Source organism: Xiphophorus hellerii, chromosome 1 (genome assembly GCF_003331165.1).
Source record: "Xiphophorus hellerii strain 12219 chromosome 1, Xiphophorus_hellerii-4.1, whole genome shotgun sequence".
Lineage (NCBI taxonomy): Eukaryota > Metazoa > Chordata > Actinopteri > Cyprinodontiformes > Poeciliidae > Xiphophorus > Xiphophorus hellerii.
In genome coordinates this window covers 22,996,662-23,019,961 of record NC_045672.1, presented here as the reverse complement: position 1 = coordinate 23,019,961, position 23,300 = coordinate 22,996,662, and the positions used below count along the sequence as shown (strand labels likewise).

At 38.4% G+C, this 23,300-nt stretch overlaps 2 protein-coding genes across 4 annotated transcripts in view; one reads left to right on the top strand and one right to left on the bottom strand.

Moving 5' to 3' along the window:
• cacnb3a (calcium channel, voltage-dependent, beta 3a) overlaps window positions 1–12,234 on the top strand; it is a 28,569-nt gene extending 16,335 nt beyond the window's left edge. The window contains exons 9-15 of one of the 2 annotated variants that reach the window (XM_032573093.1): window positions 1,262–1,320; window positions 1,395–1,495; window positions 1,579–1,730; window positions 1,811–1,906; window positions 4,192–4,362; window positions 4,531–4,576; window positions 9,143–9,254. In XM_032573093.1, the coding sequence (XP_032428984.1) occupies window positions 1,262–1,320; window positions 1,395–1,495; window positions 1,579–1,730; window positions 1,811–1,906; window positions 4,192–4,362; window positions 4,531–4,560 (609 nt within the window). In that variant the 3' untranslated portion in view covers window positions 4,561–4,576; window positions 9,143–9,254. Of the gene's footprint in view, window positions 1–1,261; window positions 1,321–1,394; window positions 1,496–1,578; window positions 1,731–1,810; window positions 1,907–4,191; window positions 4,363–4,530; window positions 4,577–9,142 lie in introns of both variants that reach the window. The other variant, XM_032573016.1, reaches the window with a different exon arrangement.
• Window positions 12,235–13,499: 1,265 nt separating this feature from the next.
• Window positions 13,500–20,721, bottom strand: ddx23 (DEAD (Asp-Glu-Ala-Asp) box polypeptide 23). Of its 2 annotated transcripts, none has more exons than XM_032572903.1 (17): window positions 20,608–20,721; window positions 19,567–19,721; window positions 19,352–19,471; window positions 18,765–18,858; window positions 18,444–18,509; window positions 18,221–18,359; window positions 17,998–18,131; window positions 17,210–17,322; window positions 16,982–17,125; window positions 16,688–16,913; window positions 16,462–16,607; window positions 16,196–16,373; window positions 15,709–15,951; window positions 15,484–15,635; window positions 15,296–15,404; window positions 14,333–14,507; window positions 13,500–14,094 (listed from the first exon to the last, which is right to left on the bottom strand). In XM_032572903.1, the coding sequence occupies exons 2-17, from the start codon at window positions 19,719–19,721 to the stop codon at window positions 13,871–13,873; spliced, it is 2,418 nt and encodes an 805-aa protein (XP_032428794.1). In that variant the 5' UTR covers window positions 20,608–20,721; the 3' UTR covers window positions 13,500–13,870. The 2 variants fall into 2 exon arrangements, with proteins under 2 accessions (XP_032428794.1, XP_032428714.1); XM_032572823.1 differs by having other exon boundaries at window positions 20,549–20,713.
• Between the last annotated feature and the right edge of the window lie 2,579 nt (window positions 20,722–23,300).

Genomic DNA, 23,300 nt, shown 5'->3' with positions numbered 1-23,300 from the left:
CATTCTATTGGTTGGAATTGTTGCTAGGCAGAATTTAGTACTTTGGTCCTGAAGAGAGCAAACAGATCCTGGAAGCAAAAATCACCAGTCGAGTTTAGGAGGAAGTTTTTCTGTGACTTGAAGGAAATAAATAGGAGAAGAGAAGATATGGTAAAGTCTGGTGGGCCACCAGGCTTTACCTGTGCCCCCACCAGGCTAAGCATTGCTTATTTATTTAAGTCTTTTTTAAATGTTTGCATTTTTTAAGACTTTATAGTTGGTGTTCAGGTGTAAATCTTCCAATCTTTCAATAGTATCTGATTATCAAGTGATATTTTCAAATTTCCTGTCAACTTTAAACATTTTTTAACTCAAAAACACAACAGGCCGCTGGATGCCCTAGTGCCCAACCACTGGGCTTAGCAAGTTCTCTGAGGGAAACCTTGATTAGGGATGATGGAGGATCTATAAGTCAAAGAGAGCATATACAGCCTTACATCTTTGAAAAGCAGAAGTAGAGCCTCCTACACAATCAACAAGAATGCAACAAGTCGTTTTTCTGCTGGCCAGTTTTTCTTCAAAAAGCTTTGTGATCCTTGTTAGACTTGGTGTCACACTCTAAGACACCAAGAAATTTTACAAGCCACCTATTATTCTTTGAACATTTTAGGATAGGTCTGTGGCCTATACAAAACATGTGCATCAAATTTTCAGAATGAGCTGTTTTAGGGTGTCTTGTCACTTTAAATCCAAATAAGCTGCTTCTGGCCACGCCCCCTAACTCAAAGTTTACACTCGCACATGAACAAGGCTGCATACAGATGCTTATGTATACAACCGTACATCTTTGAAAAGCAGAAGTAGAGCCTCCTGCACAACCAACAGGAATGCAACAAGTGGTTTTGTTGGTTTTGTCAACAACAAAACATTTGTCTTTTCAGCGGTAAAACCAGCTGACCAAACATGCTGAAGCTTCGCTTGGGTTGCTAGGTAACGGGCTGGGGTTGCTAGGTAACCCATTGTTTGAGATTCAACAATATGGAGGTTTTTAAAACAGCTCATTTCCCAGACTCCAAAAAACATTAACTTTCTACCAAATAATGTATTCTGAAGTACTTGTGTTGTTTTTAGAAGCAGTAGAAACCCAAATGAAAAACATAACATTTTCTAAATAGGTCCACTTTAAATGAAAACCTAGTGGATTAACTAGAAAGTTGTAAAGTCAGTTTTGAAATATACAATTCTTCTTCTGTCAGTGTATGTTTTTTGTCCTTTCCTCTAGGTGACAGACATGATGCAGAAAGCTCTGTTTGACTTTCTGAAACACAGATTTGAAGGAAGGTCAGTAACATTTCTCACAGGGTTTTGAGTCCCAAATCCTTTTGTATGTTTATTTATATTAACTGAATTTACAGGATCTCCATCACCCGTGTAACTGCCGACCTGTCCTTAGCAAAGAGATCCGTCCTGAACAAAAGACCCATCATGGAGAGATCCAACACCCGCTCCAGTCTCGGTAACAGAGCAAACATCAGCACAAAAAGCCTTTTTGCTTCAGTTATGACGTAAGTATACGCCAAATGTGTCTCATCTGTGCAGCGGAGGTTCAGAGTGAGATTGAGAGAATATTTGAGCTCGCCAAAACCCTGCAGCTGGTGGTTCTGGATGCTGACACCATCAACCACCCCGCACAGCTCGCTAAAACTTCCCTCGCTCCCATCATTGTCTACGTGAAAGTTTCCTCACCAAAGGTTCGTTCTGCTCTTCGTCATTGTCTTCAGGCTGCCTCGTCCTCTCAGGTTCCTCACAGGGTTTCTGTTTCGTCTCTCAGGTGCTGCAGAGGCTGGTCAAGTCCAGGGGGAAGTCTCAGAGCAAACACCTGAATGTGCAGATGATGGCTGCAGACAAACTCTCTCAGTGCCCCCCGGTGAGTGGTCAAAGTCTGGAGCTTTTTATCCATAATTTGCAAATTTAATCACTACTAACAATTATGTATTAATCTATATTTATCTCTGTTTTAGTCAATATAGATTAATATTCCAGTTGCAGATCTGTCAGTTGATCTGCAACTGACAGATCGTATTGTTTAAGGAAGATACTCATTTGAGTCTTGAATTTCTATGTCTTAATTACCTATTTTGCACCAGTTTTAATATCAATATATACATGGAAGATAAACTCAAACCAAAAGTAAAGATAGAGCCGACCATCTAAGATTCAAGTCCATAAAGTAGAAATGTATTAAGTTATTTATCCAGTGAGGACCAGGAAGTCAGGAGAAACCTCTGAGACCTAACAGACTAGCACCTCATCTAGGTATTTAAAAGCACTCTGTGCTTGTGACCGTTGTAATTTAGAAAATAAACAGTCTGGACCAATTCAAGTAGATTTTTGCCCAGATTCTGACCAGCATTGTTACTCTATTGTGCAAATCCATCAGCACTTCCTGTTTTTATATTAACTACAAAAAGATCGGGTTATTACGGTAATTTCACCCCCGCCGTAGAAGGGAGTGAAATTCTCTTTTAGCAGACGGTAAATTGCGAAAATAACTGCTAGATATTGAAAGTTCCAGTTGTTATGGATAAGTGGGCAAATATATTTACTCACAAGACATTTAAAGAACTGCGTACAATAGACCCTTTTCACATGACGTCACACAACTTCCGTTTTGGCTCGAAGCTGTGTATCCTTAGTTCCGGTGTACATAGTAAGTAATGATAAAGTTGTCTATTTCATATATATATATATGTCATATATATATATATATATATATATATATAGAGAGAGAGAGAGAGAGAGAGAGAGAGAGAGAGAGAGAGAGAGAGAGAGAGAGAGAGAGAGAGAGAGAGAGAGAGAGAGAGAGAGAGAGAGAGAGAGAGAGAGAGAGGTATAAATCTGACAGCATATGTTGATCAGACAGATCACCGGAGCATGGAGTTTACACAGTCTCTAAAACATTTGCCTAAAATAAGATTTGAAGATATATCACGATTTGCAAACCAGTTCTCTCTGACAAAAAAATCTAAATTAGACAAAGGCTACAAATTCTTCACCGAACAATACCTGTTTGACTATGAAGGTAGGTATTTTTGTTTTGCGTAACCGTTAGCTTAGCATTAGTGAATTTTGTTAGCTAGCTAACTACGTGACATAACTGTTCCTTAACCAGAACTTTTTACTGTTTTTGAACTATAACGTTTTAGGCTCTAATCTTGATCAGATTATTAAATTATAGACTGGAGTTGCCACTCATCCCATAAAATAGGGATTTGTTTGTTATAAGCAGAGATGTCCGGTGCCGCCGCTGCTTTGTAATGCCTTTAATCGGACCACTTTTTCGGTAACGAATAATCTAACGAGTTCGTATTTCAAATCCAGTAATCAGATTAAAGTTATTTATCCAAATCATTGCACATTAATATTTTCTTGTGTATTTATTTTTATTCCTTCTTTGCGTCTTTGGGAGAGACTCTGTGACAGTTAGCAGTGACAGAAACATGAACAGTGCATGGAGATGCGCATTTTGTTGCTGGAAAAACAGAAATGTCGTCAAGCCCAACTGTTATTTGTGGCTTTTGTCTTGTTTTTTCTAAACTTATAAAAAAGTAATAAAAAAGTGAACCTCTAACGTTACAGCGCTGACAGGCGGCCGTGTATATCTTTCCTAACTGTGGCTAAAGCTGCTGCTAGCTGGTTTACTCATGATCAGAGGCTGGTTCCTTTGAATACAGTTGGAGAATGGTAAATTGACAATGACTTATAACGGTTATCTAGCACGTAAACACTGTTTTATAAAACACAGAAAGTGAACCTCTAAACGTTACAGCGCTGACAGAGAGTATATTTTTCCTAAATGTGGCTAAAGCTGCTGCTAGGTGGTTTACTCTCCGATCGGAGGCTGTTTATTTTATACACAGATAGAGAATGGTGAATTTACAATGATTAGTAACAGCTATCTAACACTTAAATGCTGTTATTATTAAACTTACCTTTTATTATATCCTTAAGATTATGAGAATGCGGGAAGTTTTCAGCTTGGTTCCCAAGGCAAAATCACACCGGAAGTAAAGATACCCAGTTTTGAGTTATGGCGGCCATTGTCTGACGTCACTGTGAAAAGGGTCTATTAAAATAAGCAAAAATATCCAGGCGGGCATTTTAAACTCGGGTCGTAAAGGGTTAAAGACAGTGTTACGTGTTTTATTTCAGGATATGTTTGATGTCATTTTGGATGAGAACCAGCTAGAGGATGCTTGTGAGCATTTGGCCGAATACCTGGAGGTCTACTGGCGCGCCACTCACCTGCCAGGAAACACCCCTCTGAACCCGCTACTGGAGCAGAGCCTGATGACCCCGCCCTCTGCCATCTCCAGTCTACAGGTAGGCCCACCAGCCCAAATCCACACCTTTCAGTCTTGGCTAAAGACTCTTGTGAAGCTGAATGTTACCGAGTGTTTTTGTTGCCATCTCAGACTCACTCATGTGTTTTGATTTGTCTCAAGTTGTCCTGTCTGTCCTCTCGCTCATCCCTGCTTAACACTTTTGCAGTTTTCTGAAACACAGGGATTAATTGAATGATCGCTTACACAATGGGGTGAGTAGTGGGGTTTATATGTTATGTATGTGCACCCCTCCTCCTCCTTCTTCCTTTTACACACCTCCTGACACCTGAACACAACACAGCGGCTGAGGCAGTGAATGAACCATGCTTTATTCACTCAGATCTCGCCAGAAATGGTTTTTGTTTGCTTGTTTCTTTTTAACCGCGCCATGTATTTTGTTCTTTAATTTATGGTTTTAGGTGAATTCCTGTTTTACCGGCTTCTAGGGTGAATTCATAATGTAGTGAAGCCCCATTTCTAAGTCATAATTGAGATAAAAACAACATGATTTCCCCATCATTTCATTTTTTCTGCAGCGTTTTTATCCTTTTCAAGCATGCGTTGTGAATGCTCTTCCTGCTCACAGTGAATATTAAAAGAAAAGTGATCAATGTTTAACGCAACACGTTGCTCTTCGGCTCTTCAACTTTGGTTTCAGTGAAATCAAATAAGTTTACTTTTTTCATTTAAAAGGTGATAATACAGGGTGGTTATTTTAGGAGTTCTGCTATATTATATTTATGCAATATTTGCATAAAATGTCTACAACTGAAGGCCTCCAATGGACAAAAAGCTTTAAAAGTAACTTAATATTTTTAAGTTTGCTGCCTGTCTTTCTTTTATATTTATGGAAAGCACTCCCTCACTATCACTTTATAAAAGTTAGATGATTCACTTTGTTCTAAAATCTGAAAATACGTACATTTTAATTTAATTTCCTTAGCTTTCTAAAATAGATGTTTAGTAAAATCTGCCTAATGTTGCAGCTTGTCCAGCTTTGAGCACCTCAGGTTTATTTCTTTCAATCTACGGCAACATGTTGGTTCCAACTTTCACCACTTTCCAATTTTGTCGGATAAAGAAATTTGGTAGAATCGCTATTAATTTAGTCAAATCTTATATTTTACATCACCAGATTTTGTTTTGAACACTTAATTCTGCATGAAAATGTGTTAATAAGGAGTAGAAAAACAGCTTGTTACCAGATTAATGAACTATTTTACCACTCAGTGACAGCATTTAAAACTATGCCATTTTAAATTATGCAGGTTTCTTACTACTGTTTACTTATCTACTAAATTTAAACAATCCTCCAGTCAAAATAGAAGATTAATTCATTGCATACGTACTGTACAAACAGCTTAACTTAGTATATAGTTACGTATTTTATGAAATTTTAGTGTTTATGATTACAACAAGTACTTGAGATAATAAAACCTTTTAACTAGTTTGTTTTTTGCTGTCTTTTTTAGTTGGTCATATTGGACATTTTAACAAAATCCAATGCAAATCTAAATTTGAGCTGCATGTTTTTGTTTTTATTTCTTTTTTTCAGTCATTTATTATTTACCATTTCATGGAAATGTTCACTGCTAAAAGAGAAACTCAAAAAAACTGACCAGGTCTCAACGTCTCTCAAAAACATAAAAATATAGACTTACTGCTGGAGGATTTTCAGTCAGTTACTTTATTTTATTGCAAACAAAAAAAAAAAATAGAAGAACAACTTGATATAACAGTTAATTTTTATTATAGCTTTATATAAGGAAGCATGTTTTTAAATGAAAAAGAATATTTAACAATTTCCTGGCCATTGTGGCAGTTGCCCAGGGAGGCATTCGAGAGGGTGGGCATACAAATCCCATAAAAATATATATAACTTATGCGTTAGATGTGCCCTGAATATGTTTTAGTATTGTTTATATGCATGTGTAGTCAATGGGGAGCTGGAATCACCTGCTTACTGCTGAGAACTGAAGTCAAACTCTTTCTGCCAAGAACTGCCACCATATAGGTTTGTAGGAAGCTTTCTAAAAACTAGGATGTTCAGTTTTTAAATCTTTCAGTTCTCTCTCATCTCTATCAACGTCATTTGATAAAACAAATATGAAATGACTGATTAAATATCCTCTTTTCTGCAAGAGTTTGTGGAAACTTGGATTCTTTTTAGTCAATAATACGTCAGTAAGTTCTGTCTTGCTTGAATGTTTAGGAATTGAAAGAAATATTTGTTTTTGTTTGTCAGGATTATTTATGAAAGAATAATCTGGTAGAAGAGCTAATGAACTATCCAGTTGTTCTTTTTGTTTAATGAAGGTGAATGCATTTAATTAAAATTGTGGTAAATTGATTAAAATTTCAAGCGAAATAATGAAAACAATGCCGTGATAGTTTGTTTTCATGGCTTCAATTTGAATTCATAGCAGAAGTTATCGAGTTATTTGACTGAAAGTACAAATATAAAACCTGAAATGGTTAAATCTGACTGTGGCCAATACAATATATTGTACTGGCAGCTTTAATAAAGGCTACATCTTGCAAAGTCATAACACTTCAGTCTCCAAGGGGATGTAGAGTTATGATGGCTGATCATTTTATTTAAACTGAAAGTATTGTAGTAAATTTTAGCTTGATTTTTTTAGTCATTGTTCCTAATAATACAGCCTTATTGTTCAGAAAAGATGTTTAATCGAACATTAAACATTCCAGCATGGCGGATGTTTGTCTGCATCTCCTCAGTTTTGGGTCTGGAGAGGAGAAACAACTGCAGCAAAATGCAACTCCTTCAAAGGGACATTTTGGCATGTGAGATTGGTGTTAAAGCATAACTTTGCTTTATTTTTATCAATCATATTTCTCATTAATGTGATTATTGTGAGTCATGCAAACATTGGCCTCTGCAGATTTGTTGAAATTAGGAGGTGGACAATAATTCACAAGGTTCCCAATCTGAATGACAGTAAGACTTTTGTTTCTAACTGTAACTGATTTGAAGACGTTTGAACAAAAGTTTATTCATCTATTTTCAAGTCAGTGATGCGATTGAGTTCGGTGCTTGCATGACCTATGACCTGATAAATACATAAAGGAATCATACACCAGGCTAAAATTAGAAGCAGTTCTTATCCTGTAGGATTGACTTCTTCAGATTCCTTTTCACATCCAGTGTTTTACATTCCTGTCTTCTATCTGATGTCTGAGTCTTAAAGGGTTTGTTCAAGTTTTTATTTTACTTTTATTTTATATTTTGAAGTAAGATTCTGTGCAGTTATCTGTATAGGTCCCCTTTCTTGTTGTAGAAAGATGCCAGAATTACACTGATCTTTTAGAAAACCAGTAAAATGCAAACTGCTAGTCAGATGGATCCAGTGCCTTAGCTGATTATTGCAAATTAAAACAGCTAAAAACTTAAGATATTCATTTTTCATGGCACACAACAATAGCAGATATAATAAACTATGTTTTTATAAAAGACTGCAGGTTTGTTGCTGTTTTTCTAATCACCTTATTAAGTCAATGAAATGCTGGTTAAGGCCATTGCTCCACCATCGTATTTGTTCATGAACTAAGATGATTGTGAGTAAATAAAAAAATAAAAAAACAAGATCCGTGGCAACATTTGCAAAAACTTTAAAACCTGGAATTTTGAAATAATTTTTTTTACATCTACAGCTTCTTTGTTTCATGTAAATAATGTTAAAACAAATGAACAACATGCAAACAACTACATACATGATGCGTTTATAGGAAATAAAGCAGTGAGACCTTGAAAGGCACATCAGCTTTTACAACCTGCAAAAACATCAGTCAACATTACTTTGTATAATAAGACATATTCGGCTCAGAAACTGGAAGCAAATTTACCAGCAACTTCTTGTGAAAGTCTGGAACAGCTACAAATATAGCCGTTATCCCATCACACAGCTCTTCTCATTTTTTAGTTGGAGTTGTTTTTAAGAACAAAAATCTGGAAAAGGGGGAGTGAAGGAGAGTGGTGGTGCCAGGATCCATCAGATTAAATGTTTGCTTGAAGATTTGTTTACTTTTCTACCAATCCACTGTGCTACAACGCAGCGTCTGCTGCAGGTTAGAGAACTAAGATTGATAACCCAAACTTAAGCTTACTCCAAAAACATCGGAACTATTCCTGTGAGCTGCTTTCAAGATGCAATGTGTAACTTTTATGTAAAACAAAACAAAACAATATATATATATATATATATATATAATGTATTTATTAAAACTGTCACTATTGTATGACAGTATGGATGAGACACGTAATTTGTGGAAAAAATCAAGCTCCTTTGGCTTCTCCTAGTGCTAACTGAAGACATACAGTGGTCTGTCAGAAACAACCAATCAGAGCCAGGAGAAGGGCCTTAGCACTGTCCATCATGTTTGTGTACACGCTGCTCACACCCTCCCCTTGCTCTCTGCTACCTGTTAGCAGAGCTTGCCATTAATGCTAAGGCTAATTAGCATTAGGATCGACACCAATAATGGTTTTCCTGTAATGGTAAGTTGCTTCTCCGCCGCACGAGTTGATTGACAACGCTAAGACACTCCTGGCTCTGATAGGTTGTTTTTGCATTTCTTTTTTGTTTTCAAAAATGACCTGTCTCATATTATACTGTCATGACCTGGTGACAGTTTCAACAAATACCTAAAAAAAACATATTTTTTTTTAATAAACGTTACATACTGCAGTTTTAAAAGTGTTTGTGTTTTCTTTAGTCTCTTTCCTCCTAGTTTCCTTCATGACCGTCTCAATTCTGCAGAACAAGAACCAGACACAGCCGCAGGACGCAGTGGGCTTGGAGGGCGAGGAAGAGGAGGAGGAGGAAGCTGGTGAGGAAGCCCACTCTCCGCTGGAGCAGGACAGTCTCATGCCATCTGATGAGGCCAGCGACTCGCTGTCCCGTGGCCGCAGAGGAAGCCCATGCCACACGGGGGTCGAGGAGGATGAAGAGGAGGAAGAAGAGGAAGAGGAGGAAGAGGATGGTTGCGCCTCCCCCTGTCATGGCTGCTCATATAGGGACAGGTACCCCTCCCACCGAGGGCATCCAGGCAGCGACCACAGCGCCAACGGGCACGAATCACAGGACAGGCTGCTCCAGCGCGAAGCCCAGCAAGGTCACAACCAGAGGAACAACCGCCAGCGCAGCCGGCCCTGGCCCCGAGACAACTACTAGGACCAGCGCCCCCTTCTGGCCTCCAGGCCGCCAACACGGCTCCCCTCCTCTCTGAGCCCCCCGGCTGATGCACAGATCCAAACACATTATTTAAAAAAAAAAAAAAAAAACAACGGATCAAAAGTCCAACTCTTTACTTTACAGTCAGTTATTGTGAATCGGTAATCTAGTTCTTATTCCTCCAGGCTCTTATTTTCTGTAAATCGAGATGAACGCTCGTCTCTCCGGGGTCAAACAGTTCCAGTTAAATTCATCAGGGCTATCCACCTCTGCAACAGAAAGGTTTCAGGCTACCAGCTGAATGCAGACTCAGACGTTAGCTGCTTTGCCTAAAGGTTTCTCTATTGTAGGATGTCGCATATACTGGCCTTAAAATTCCTAAGACTTTTAACTATCTTTACTATTGCATGTATAATTATTTCAAGACGATTTGCACATTACGGCAGTACAGGAAGTGAATGATCTTTATGGAATAAACTAATGTAGGAATGTCCCGTGTTTTATCCATTTAGGGTTAATTGTAATGCATTTGAATACAATGTATATACTGAATGGCCACCTGGTTTTGTTTCATTGCTACTTTCTTTGTCTGATTTTTGTGGCTATGTTCAGATATTTCTTGCCATCCATTTGTACACGTATCACCTCATATGTCACCAACAGTGCAGTACGTTCTGGACATCCCTTGTCTTTGCTGTTGCACAATCACTGACACCTCTATTAATCTAAAAATGGGCAAACAGAATGTAAATACAACCAAGGAAGGGAATGTTCAGAGTATTCCAGGGGACAAATTATTTGCCAAAATGTTTGTTTACATCAATTCATTCACATATGTCAAGCACATGCTGCTGCCCAGCTGCAGCTCCTCTTGAAATCAATGCTTCACCGAATGTAAGCTCGCATGCCTTTTGCACCTCCAGCACCACCTGGTTTCTCTGACCTGACCAATCGCAACGTAATTCGATTGTAGCACGCTAACTGATTGTAGCATCCACACTTCCCGCACAGATCGCACCCTCTGTGGAAAACATGGCGTCATTTCTGTGAATTCCGCAGTTTTAAAAGGCTGGTTTTTACCAAGGCGGATCCTCAGGTGTCAAGTCCTCAACTCCACGTTACAAACTCGTCAGGCTTTGAAAAGACTCGTAGCACCCATGATGCCGTGTCTGTCCGTTCTTGTGTGGAAGGCCGGGAGAGTCAAAAACCTGTGACTTTTTGAGTGGAACTGCATGCCATACACTCTGTTTGTTGCATTGTTTATATGTGGAAACATAGAAGCAATGCATCAATGACAAAAAAAATGTTTGTGGCCCTACCTGCCTTCCATATAAATATTACTGTATGGAAAGCCAGAAAAGCCAAAAAATATCTACTTTGTTTTTTGGGGTTTTTTTGTAATGCTTGCATGTTAATGTTTTCACATTGGACATAATTTATTATGTACCTAACACACAAGCAACACTTAAACAGTAAAAAGTCACATGTTTGATGCTGTATGGAAAGCCAGGAGGGACAAAAAAAATTGACTTTTTTAATTAAGGCTATAAATATGTTTGTGCATTGGTAAATGTTCTATTCACATTGTTCTTGTGTGAAAATTTTATGTCAACAATTGTTTGTTTACATGCAAACATTTCACCACAGATCAGACACAAATAGTCACATATTTTGGCAGTCCTGGCCTTCCTAACGCGCCGTTTCCAGTCCACAAGCCAACGACTAGTTTGACGTGACACTGACGAGCGATGACCCATCTCTGTTCCTACACAGGGTCAGTGTTTACTCGTTTTCTGCTTCCACGTGTCAGAGGTATTTATTTAGTGTTCTGTATATTTAAAAGAGAAAAAAAAATCAGCATGGTTTAAAAAAGAAAAAAATCTATGCAAGTGTTGCATGAATTTCTGATTGTTTCTTTTTACGGTTAAGTATTTCAGTAATGCATTAGTTCTGACTCTCCTCGTCGTCTTGTAGTGATGATAGTCTTGTCTTTGGGGCTACTCACTCCTCGCTACAGTTACAAACCCCTGAAAATTTTGTTTCCCTCTCCAAATGCCTCAACATGAGGAGATTTTACTACAATATTTGCTGGTTGCACTTTTAAAATCACTCCACAGAAAAAAAAAACAAAGTCCCAGATGAAGGCTGTGACAAAATGAGTGAGTCCTGCATGTCTTAGCTCAACAATTAGCTACTGTTATTATATTTTGGCGGAGTATGTTTTTTGAAGCGGACCAATTTAGCAACTGATAAAAGCAGTTGAGGTTTTTCAATTTTGAAGCACAATTTTTACAAGGGTTCTGATTTAATTTTCTGTCTTATTCTGTATGCAATATGAAGCCTAACATTGAAAAACTCTAAACGCCTTAGACCATCTGGACTTCCTCTTTTGTGAGTAGAAAAAAAAAAATTGCACTACTTTGTTTTTTGGGATGGTTGCTTTGTAATGCAATAACTGCACTAAATATAACCATGTATCCACCAGACTACCACAGCGTGCTAGCGTGACCCCAACACGCCTCTTCCCTTCTGTTTATCAAACGAGACAGAAAAGGTGTAAAGAGTGAGACATTTCCTGCCTGAAGCTGTATAGAATGCTTTCTATTGGAAAACAGATTTACGATGCTAAGTGAAATATGAGTTAAACTAAATAAACATGACATTTTATGTACTTTTAATTGTTTGAGTTGTGTGTGTTTTATAATACAAAGGAAAAAATCTACAAGTCAATTGTTGGAATTGAAAAAGATGACTAAATATAGGGACCTGTTTATACTTTAAACATAAAGCTGAATACCACAAACTGCTTTGAATTCTGCTTTTAAAAATGTTTTTTTTATTTATTTTCGTTTCTACTTGTGGGGTCGGCATGAAATGACCAGAGAAGAGAACGCCTTAAATTATGAATAAGTTAAAGACACATGAGCTAAAACAGCTTCTAGAAAGTAGAATGGCTGCAAAGAAAAGCAAGTGCAGGAAAATAACATTTTAAATTCATCATGTGATAAAGATTAACTGCGGACAATTGCATAATGCCAAACATATTTCTATTATTACTCAAGTTTATTTACATTCCTAACATTTTCATCCAGCCTTGTTTGTAATTTCAGCTGTTTTACACTTTTTAATTATAGCTGTTGCTATAGAAGAGATAAATTTGCAGTTTTTTTTGTGACTAAACTGCTAAATTATCTACATAAGGTGAAAAATATCCATCTTACGTAGATACTTTCTCACGTTTTTTTCTCTTTTTAACTATATTTATACAGTGAATAACAAAAGCAGGTTTTAGCAGTTTTTCAGTTTTCACACGTAATAATTACATTGAACTTTGACAACAGAATGCCACTAAAAGTTCCACTAGTATATTTTATAGACTACTTTTTTAATCATTAGGCTGGAAGCTACACTTTTTTTTCATTGATACATAACTATTGATTAGGTGTTTTGTTTTAAACATACTGCCAAACTGGTGGTGTGATCTCTCCGGTTTCATCCACGGTTCTCACTTTTACACCATCGTTTTCTATTTTTAAGCAGTTATGAAGCACGGTGACTGAACTTTAAAGTGCTGCTGACCAAGTTACTCAACAGTCCATTGCTAGGTAACCAAAGAGTTGCTAGATAACCCAGGAGAGAGTCATTTGAAGCCACCAGCCTTGAAGCTTAGTGGGTCGTGAGAGGTTGAGCGGCTGAAGCATTTCGTCTGCCTACATCCCCCAGAATGCTGTGCAGTTTGAATCGGAGTAAAGTAAAATTATTGAATATTCTGTCAAACGTATCATCTACTGATATTAAGCGTGTGTTTATCTTGATATATACAGTACATTGTTAATGATTTATTTTCCAGCCCTACCTGCGAAACAAACGGCACTTAAATATGTTGTAGTCAGGTCATACAAATGTTTAAAACATGGATTTAAACAAAGGGGACACATCCAAATCATAAGAAATGAACATTTAATCTGTTATTGGTCTTTTACACATTATAATCTGGAGAGGATCCAGATCATAACAAATATTAACTAAAAACGGCACCTACCCAGCATCCTCAACACTGTCTGCTATTAATCAAATTTTTTTACTTGTACAGCAATCCTGGGTCCACATTACTGATGTTATATCAGGTTTGAAAACAAATTTAGCAAGTAAAATTCATCAACCCGTTTGGTACCGAGTAATCTTTTCTTCCACAAATGGGCTGAAAAAAATAAAACACCAAAACGGAGGTAAAAGAGGGGAAGATGAATATACATGATAAGGAGGCATAAACTTGAAGTCCTGTGTTCGGTAAATAAAATTGAAACCAATAAATCAGGCGAAGATGGTCTCCTCACGCCTCTTCTTGGTCAGGATCGTTCCAGGTTTGTGTTGGGCGTCTGGGTGGTTAGTGAGCTCCGGAGGGCAGGTGGACACCGGGCTCTCCAGGATGGCCTGCTTCAGGTCGTAGAACACCGCAGAGTCCTCCTTGGTCAGGAACGTCATGGCCACACCACTCTTACCAGCACGACCAGTACGACCGATACGATGGATGTAGTCTTTGGGGGAAGAAGTGAGACTTGGTTATGTTTGTGTTGTTTTTAGAAGTAACAGACAGAGGTGGGCAGAAAACCCAAAAATGTTACTCAAGTAAGAACAGCACTACTTCAACATATAATACACACACAGTCTCTAGAGCTATGCATTTTAAATGTTGAATATTCAAGGTTTCCCCCAGAAAACTTGAACTTGAAGCCTGGTGGTTATCTTGTTTTGGAAACAAGGTGGCCTCCTCACCTTCAATGTTCTTTGCCATGTCGTAGTTGATGACCATGGAGACGTCCTGGATGTCAATTCCTCGACCAGCAACGTCTGTGGCCACCAGGATGTCTTTGGCTCCAGCCTTGAGGTTGGAAAGTGCAAACTCTCTCTGCTCCTGGCCTTTGCCGCCGTGCAGCGTGCAAGCATTGTACTGAAGAAAGAAACGGAGGTACGTTCATGTGTTACAATGTTATACTATCTAGTCAGGGTCCCTATTTATTTTATTATTTACATTCCAGACTCAGATTTATTCAGTCTTCCTTCTGTCTTACACATTTTAAAGTGTAACGGTCCCCCTGATTTTTATTTTATTTTATTTACATTGACAAGGGTTTATGTAAAGATTCAACAAAAACAGACCCTGTTAGGAAATGGAGAAAAAAAATCTGACAGAATGAGACAGAAAACAAACAAAAAGATGAAGGAGAAAGAAGGAAAAGATGAGGGACAAACAATGGGATGGAATAGACGAATAAATCAATGAATTTATAAATGAAAACAAACTGAATGGCTGAACAGATGGATGGAAGAATAGAAAGAGACGAATAGAAAGATGGATGGATAAATAGAAGGAAGTGTGGAAGGAGAATAAATAGAAAAATGGACAAATGAAAAAAATGGATGGAAGGAAGGCAAAAGACAAATAGAACGGGTAAATAGAAAAACAGACAAGGAAGGAAGGAAGCAAAGATGGAAGGAAGAAAGGAAGGAAAGATAGATGGATGGATGAATAGATAAATAGAGAGACAGACAACAAGGAAGGAAGGATAGATGATGGATGGATGGATAAACAAATAAACGGATGGATGGATAAACAAATAAATGGATGGATGGATGGATGGATGAATGATAAAGTCAGCAACAGATGTTTTTTTCCCAGTTTCTCTGTTTTCTTCTTCTACTGTCAGAGAACCGCCCGCCTGTTTCACAGTAACTCACCCCCATCTTCTCCAGGGACTTGGCCAGAACATCGCAGCCCTTCTTCTGGTTGACGAAGATGATGATGGGCGGCTCGAAGCCATGCGCCAGGACCTCCAGCAGCTTCTTCCTGCACAGCACAAAGAAGGAAACGCTCAGCGTGCTGCGGTTTCTGTGATCCTCGGAGGTCGTGTTGGTTTGCCTCTCACCTCTTCTCTCCCTCCGACATGAGCAGGACCTTCTGCTCCACTCTCTCGTGGGGTTTTCCTGCAGATCCGATGTACACCACAGCGGGGCGCCTCAGGTAGCTCCTCGCCAGCCTCTCCACAGCGGGAGGCATGGTGGCGGTGAACATAACGGTCTGCAAGACGCAATCAAAGAGTTCAGAGAACACCTGGCGCCAGCGGCGGCATGGAGCAGAAAGATTCACGTACTTGTCTGTATTTATGTTTCCCCGACTCGAAGTTCATCGTCATCTTCTCCGGGTCCTCGGCTTCGTCGGTGTCCGGTTTCTGATTGGTCACCGGGATGTACTCCAGAATCTTCTGGACGTCCGGTTCGAAGCCCATGTCAATCATACGGTCGGCTTCGTCCAGGACGACGTAGGTGCAGCGGCCGAGCACCAGGTAGCGGTTCTCCAGCACGTCTATGAGACGACCGGGAGTTGCTATGACGATCTGTTAGAAGAGGAAAAACTCAGACGTTTATGAACCGAAAGGTTTCCGCTACCTGGTGAAAGAGAAAGCAGGATCTCTTACAATGTCACAGAAAACTACAAAAGTAAGTCTGCATATTAAGCAGCTTTTAATCAAACGAGTTACTTTGTCTTCAATTGATTTCACTCAGTTCTGACTTTAAAGATTGAATGTTATAGTGGTTTTGATACTTTGTCAGGGCAGATATTAAGTATTAATGTTTCACCTCGCAGCCCATCCTGAGTCGGAAGCCCTGGTCTTCTCTGGAGATTCCGCCGATCACCGCCACCGTTCGGATGCCAAGCGGTTTACCAAACTTAATGGTTTCTTCTTCAATCTGCTGAGCCAACTCACGAGTCGGAGCCAAAATCACAGCGTAAGGCCCCTGATCGGAGTCTTCGATCCTACCACACAGAGCAGACCGCTGTAACCGGCAGGATGGAGGCGCATTGAAGGGTTTACTGAGGAATAATGAAGGATTATTTCTGCTACCTGTCGATCTTCGGCAAAGTGGTAATCCAGACCAGCAGAGGAATGAGGAAAGCAGCCGTTTTGCCGCTACCCGTCTCAGCCACGCCAATGATGTCACGGTTCTGCAAGCCAATAGGAATGGCTTGCCTCTGAATGGGTGTTGGGTCCTGAAGTTTACAGAAGACACCAGTCAGCGCTACAGAAACCAGTGCTACACGTCAGAGCAGGATTAAGGACTTGAACAAACTTTGTAGCCGCATTTGTCGATGACTTCCAGGATGTGAGCGGGCAGCGAATACTCCTTCCAGTTCCTGATGGGGTTGGGGATCTTCCCTCCCTTGGTGGTGATGCTGTAATCTTCCCTGAAGATTCGCCAGTCTCTGTCCGTCATCTCATCCAGCTTCTTCTGGGACCAGTGCCGGTCGTCCCAGCGCTGCTTAGCTTCCTTCTTTCGCACCTTCTTCAGTCGTGTCCTGTTGGGAAAACAATGTGAGATTCCTTCAACCAGACAGATTACACCATTTTATATCATTATACTCACTCTTCCTGCTCCTTCTCTTCCAGCGTACGCCTTTTCTCCATCAGATCGCCGTAGAAACGTGACTGCTCTCTTTTCTGCTGCTTCAGGTCGATGCCAGCGATGAACCCGCGCCCGTAAAGCTGCACCTGGTGTTTCTCTTTGTAGCTGCAGGGAGAAATTAAAATCTAACATATATACCTGGAAAAAAAATTAAATAACCAATTCAAGATAACTTTATAATCCCCTCACATCGGGTTGTAGTCGACTGAAGTGTCTTCAGAAGCATCCCACTCGAATACAAACTTCCTGTCGTTCAGGTGGCGAGTTCTCCGGCGTTTTTTGATTCCACCCAGATATCGTTCCTGTAATTAGGTTAAACTATTAGCATGCATGCTGTTTATCATCATTTTAGTTTCACATTCATGTTTACCGTAAAAATATGGAACCTTAGCAAAAAAATAAACACATTTTAGACCCAGAAAACCTAGAAAAACTCTAGGTTTTAATCTCTGTTTTTGAAAGCACATAAGTACTTTTATAAATATCATTTTGGGCTTTATCTCTCTAAGTAGAAAAGGCGTAAAGGTCATACTGAACTAAATTAGAGAATGACTCTCTTTTGATGGAAACTAGATCTGCACAACATATTCAAATCATCATCGCAGTATCAGTATGCGCAACATTCATGTTGCTAAGGACTGTTTGGAGTACAATAATTGTTGAGTTCTTCATGTGTTTTTTTTTTGCTGATGCAATATTTAGTCAGTAGGACAGGAACGCATGTAATTAATTTTTAATCAAAATAATAAAAAACCTAAACGGGACTGATTTCAGGTATACAAACACAGAAAACAATAGATTCAAAATGAAAAGCAATAAAAACAATATCATATATAATGCAACATATTGAAAAAACAAATGAGGAGGATGATTTTGTTGTTAAAGGCCAACCTAAATATGGTACAGCACCCACCTTGAGACTCATGTTAAATAATTTAATTGCAGACCTCTCTTGAGCCTGGTCTCTTGAAACTAACCTTGATGGCATGGAGCTCTTTGCTTTTGTCTTTCTCTTCCCTGAGTTTTTGTCTCCCATCATCTTCATCATTCCCATTGTTCTCTCGCTCCATTCGCTCTCTGCGCTCCCTTCTTTCCCTTTCTTGGGGATCCTCTGTGAGAAACAAATCTCAAGTCTCACAAACATGTTTCCAGAGCTTAGCACAAGAATGTCATATTTTGAAGCTAAAATGTGAAATAAACCTAGCATTTTTCTCCCAATGTCCTGGAACATCCGTCTCTTCTTTCTTTCCTCGTCCATCATCTTTTTCCTTTCCTCCACCTGCTGCTCTCTGCGCTTTATAGCTTCAGCTTCTCGCTCTGCTCGAGATAGAAACTTTGGCTAAAAACAAAACAGATAAAGTTAAAGAAAAATATTAAAAATCAAATCTCTGAAAGAAAATAAGCATGCAGTGAAAATTCTCACTTTTGCCTCGGCTTCCTCTTCTGCTTTTTTCTTGGCCAGAAGCTCCTCCAAAGAGAGTGGCTGAACCTGAGACACACAACATAAAATAAATAATAAAACGTTTAAAGAAAAAAAGCACTCAGTCCATAGATGCTGCATGAATAACTACATTTCTACTTCGAAATATTATGGAAAATGTTTCTTTTTCTTTGCAAAGTTTCAAATTCCTTACAATAATTCAGTTTTATTCAATTCTTGCAAACAGAAGCATGATTTACAACAGTGATCAGAACTGATCTACAGAACAAATAAACCAAATGAAAACACGAGTCCAGAGCGTACCTTCTCCTTCTTCTTTTTGTCATCTTCTTCTTCCTCTGTTTTTATATCCTTCTCCTTCTTTAACTTGCTATCCCTTGACTTTGGTGACAGGCTTCTAAAAAGACAACCGAGTGACAGTTAGATATTTTACACAAAACTTTCATATGCTCACCATCTCTAATTTAGAACCAGCCAAATATGAAATCAGGCACTGGTCGATGCATTTCTTAAATCTTAATGTTAGCAACACCAAGATTTGGAAATAACAGTAAAATAAAAATAAAAGCTGAATTTCAGAGGAAGATTTTAGGTGTTTTTTTCATGAAAGGAAACAATAAGTCATGAAGGTTAGGCGGAGATTGGGTGTGTAAATCTTTAGAAATTATAAAATTTAAGTGAATTGGAGACATTTCCCTTGAATGTGTAATCATATTTTAAAGAAATTCCTTTAAATATATATTTTGTGTGTTATGGTCATACAAAGAAAAACAATTACACCACATATTTTTGTCGGGATTGACATTATTTTTTAGTTGCATTTATTTTCTCAAAATTTTTGCTAAAATATTCATATTTTTACAGTAGGATCACATTTGTGTTTTTCATACCTTGACCTCTTGCTGCGATCTTTATCGCGCCGATGGCTGTCTCTGTCTTTGCGGCTCCTGTCTCTGTCTTTGTCTCTGTCCCGGTCCTTGTCTCTGTCCTTATCTTTCATGCGACGATCCCTTTTTATTGTAACACAAATTAGAAAGAAGCAAACAATCCATAGCACATCTACACAACCACTTAAGTTCTGTTTGTGTGCCCCAGTTCAAGTCACCTGTCTGGAGATTTGGAGCGGTTTCGTTCACGGGAACGATGCCGTTTACGTGAAGGTGATCCTCTGCGATCCCGATCTCGTGAACGGCTCCGCTTCCTGTCCCGGTCTTTGTTCCCTGATGATTCGGCATCCTTCCTGTCTGTGTCAGCGGCCATCTGCGAGTTAAAAAAGGCGCAAGTACATGAGTGAAGCTTTTCAATGCATTTTAGCCCTGAAATAGAAGAATAAACAGCCAGGACCAAATTTAGAAAATATAACTTTGAGTACCTTTTCTTTTAACAAATACAGCCTGATTTTTTTTTATTTTGCTTTATTGTTCTTTATCTCCATTCCTGACTTCTGAACAAAAACTAATTCTTGCAGTCTGGAGTGAAGTAATTTGAATAGTATTTTTGTAAAAATATCATCGGGGAAAGTAAAGGCAGAAACGTGGTCATCTGAAAATAGCTGAACAGATGTTTATTCTGGATTTCTACATTTATAAACACATTTCCGGATTTCTCTGTCAGTTTTTGACCTATATGTTATATAATAAAAATTTGTCAAAAAAGGTTGTGTCCCTTGTAACAAGTGGACGTTTCATAATCTAAAATAAATCTTTATTTAAGCAAGAGGATAACGGGTAAAATACATAAAGCAATTACAAAAGTACTACAAAACAGCGCAACTATATTCAGCAATAAATACATCATAGCATAACGTCTCCTGTATGATACAGACAGAATATGTTTTCTGCAATCTAGTTTGGTGTTAGGGCATGTCTTTCAACAAACAGTAAACTACAGTGTAAAAAAAAGCAGTATTATAAAGATGCTGTCAACATTTAAACAAACGAGAATTGCAATGGAGGGAAAAGAATTGGTAATTTTACTTCTGTAGTAACAACGTCAACCCTCAGACGTTGGCTAGCTAAAGGCTAAACGAAGATTCTATTTGTTCCCCAAAAAAACTGCTCAACTGCGCAAAACTGAGACAACTTTACCTCCAGCTGTGAGCAGAGAGCCAAAACCACCAGGATAGTTTAACTATAACTAAACTCACACTCTCGTTTTTTAGCTTGTCAACAAAACACCAGCGATCTATCGACGATTCAAGGAGACGCCATAATGCTCTGCACGAGCAGAACGAGCAAAGGCTTCTGGGATGTGAAGTCCAGGGTGCTGTTGTGAGAGTGAGATAATCTCTTGTGGAAACTACATTGTCCATCACGAAGCAAAAGCTCTGTAAGGACCCCAGTTGTTTAGCACACGGACGTCTAAGTGCCTTTTTAAAAAAAGACTTGTGGTGCTTGGAAGTCGCATTGTCCGATTTTTTGAGATGTCAAAATTTGACTACTGCATACTGATATAAAAGGGTTGATTTTACGACTGTAAACTTCTGATTGAAAAATAGCAAATCTGCTTCCAAATTGAGTGTTGCTATAATAACAGTGGCACTAAAATGTACATTCAACTAATTTTGAGCAGTTGTTTTTACGCAGTGACAGGAAGTCATTTTAGTCAAATTAACAGCTTCCAATGAGAGAAAAACTGAACATGATCTCCAAATCAATATAAGAAAGTACAACTAGTGCGATGTACAATGTTTTTGTTTTTTTCTCCCCTTCAGGGGGTCTTTTGTGGGCTCTAGTGTCCCTTGTATGAAAGTAGGCTGACAGGAAAGGGGGGAAGACACACGGCAAATGTCGCCGGGTCCGGGAATCGAACCAGCGACGGCCGCGACGAGGGCTATCCCCTACTCCACCACTGCACGCCCCGTACAATGTTTTTAATTACATTAATATGAAAATATATCCAACCACTAAGTCTAATACCTTTTTGATGTTTAAACTGTACAATGGCATAAAATAATGATTTAGAGGTAAATGTGAAACCCTTTAAAAACCAGTTGTTGTTGTTGTTATTATTATTATTATTATTATTATTATTATTATTATTATTATTATTATTATTTCAGTCTTTCTAAATTATCCAAACACATAATGCGTTAAGCTGGATTTATCTGTTTGGCCACCAGGTGGCGACAATAAGTTGCAACATAGGACCTTTCTTCTCCCCTTTCTTTCTTTCTTTCTTTCTTTCTTTCTTTCTTTATTTCTTCCTTTCTTTTTCTTTTGTTCAACAAATAGCAATTTCTCACAATTTTCACGAACTTACTCAAGAACTTGATAATGGCGTTATTTTTGGATGGACAGAAAAAAGTGTTCAATAATTTTTACTTTAATTAACTGACAAGATAACTAAATTGTGATATTTAACAAGTACGTCAAAAATTCAGTGCAAAAAATAATTTCATGCCAACATTGTCTGGATTCCCAGAGTTTGAAAAGGGAAACACAACACAATACTATATTGTAATGCAGACCAGCAGCCATGATGATGAAATATCCCTGTCTGCTCTGTACACACAAGCACCATCCTTTGCAGCAGATTAAAATTCAAGAACGGCTGTCTTCCCAGGAATCCGTTTTTTTCTTCTTCTTGTAATTTAAAGCAGTGTCTTCTCTCTGTGTGTGTGTGTATGTGTACAAGCTACTGCATGTAGATAAAAGACATGTTAGATGCTGCTGTGTTTGAGTCAGGATTGGCTCGATCACTTATTCATATTCTGGACCTTCCTTTCCTTCCATCCTCAGATCAAAGGAGATTTATGGAGCCCTTCTGAAGGTGAACTGTTTCAGTGGACATAATCAAAACTAATGGTGAAAAAAACAATTGTTAAACATACATAAGAAATGAAAAGCTCCTGAAGTTGAAAACAACAGACTGGTGAGACCGAAAAAGTTAACTGGATTTTATCCCACATTGTTGCTAAAAGACAACAAGGATAAAAGGCTGACTGTCTTGCTGCACATAATACTTTCCATTAGTTTGTGGCTTTTCATCTGAGCAATTAAATGCTACACAACAGGTTTATTTTATGCAGTATGTATTCTTGTACACATGTGGGAAAGAAGCCCAGCAGCTGCTTCTTGAGCATGCAACAAGTGTTACAATAATGTTGCATACAACATGTGTTTTGCACACAGCAAGACAAGCTACCTGTGGGATACTCATCTTATTGCATGACCAAGTCTCAGCTGGTATACAGATGCTGCAAACTTAAGTTAAAAACTGCTTTGAGTGGAGTCAATAATGGTAAGGTGCTCAACTAGAAGATGCAACAAAAACAGTCGAGTAGGTACGACTGATCTTAGCGTTTGAGAAGATCTGGATACAGTCAAAGCTTTCACATCTCAGTATTATTATTGTTTCTTCTTCTGATTTCTTAGGAAGTAATCAAACTCAATGAAGTTGGACCAGGACAAGTTTTATAAATGATATGTTGGCAATTAATGGGTAACCGTTAGGTCATAAGAGATTTCTTCACACATTGCCTCTGGAAATCCTCCAAATCACTTTAGAATAACTTAAATATGCATAACAATTGACACTAATTCTATGCACAAAAATCCATAATCATTGCATGAGAAAACATAATAGTTTTAAAGGTGCAACACAAGCATTATTTCTAATTAAAACTAAAAAGTAATTCACACTATCAAGCTTTTATGTAAAAAAAAAAAAAAAAAAAACTAAATCTAGCTGCACATTTGTCAAGCTTCAAAGCAAAGACAATACAAGACTGTGTGATCTGAGGAGAAAACGTCTTATAGTTAGGGTAATATTCATTCATATTCAATAAGTTAAAATATTAATTCAAATTAGGCTTGTTGGTCAGATTAAAATTACATT

Bases quoted from the DNA above. Each gene is read 5' to 3' on its own strand.
- ddx23 (XM_032572903.1), bottom strand. From the start codon at position 19,721: ATGGCCGCTGACACAGACAGGAAGGATGCCGAATCATCAGGGAACAAA. The intron at 16,914-16,981 runs GTGAGTATAATG...TTTTCCCAACAG, and splicing joins GAAGAGAAGGAGCAGGAAGA to GACACGACTGAAGAAGGTGC. The intron at 15,952-16,195 runs GTGAAACATTAA...CTCTTCTAACAG, and splicing joins GACTCAGGATGGGCTGCGAG to ATCGTCATAGCAACTCCCGG.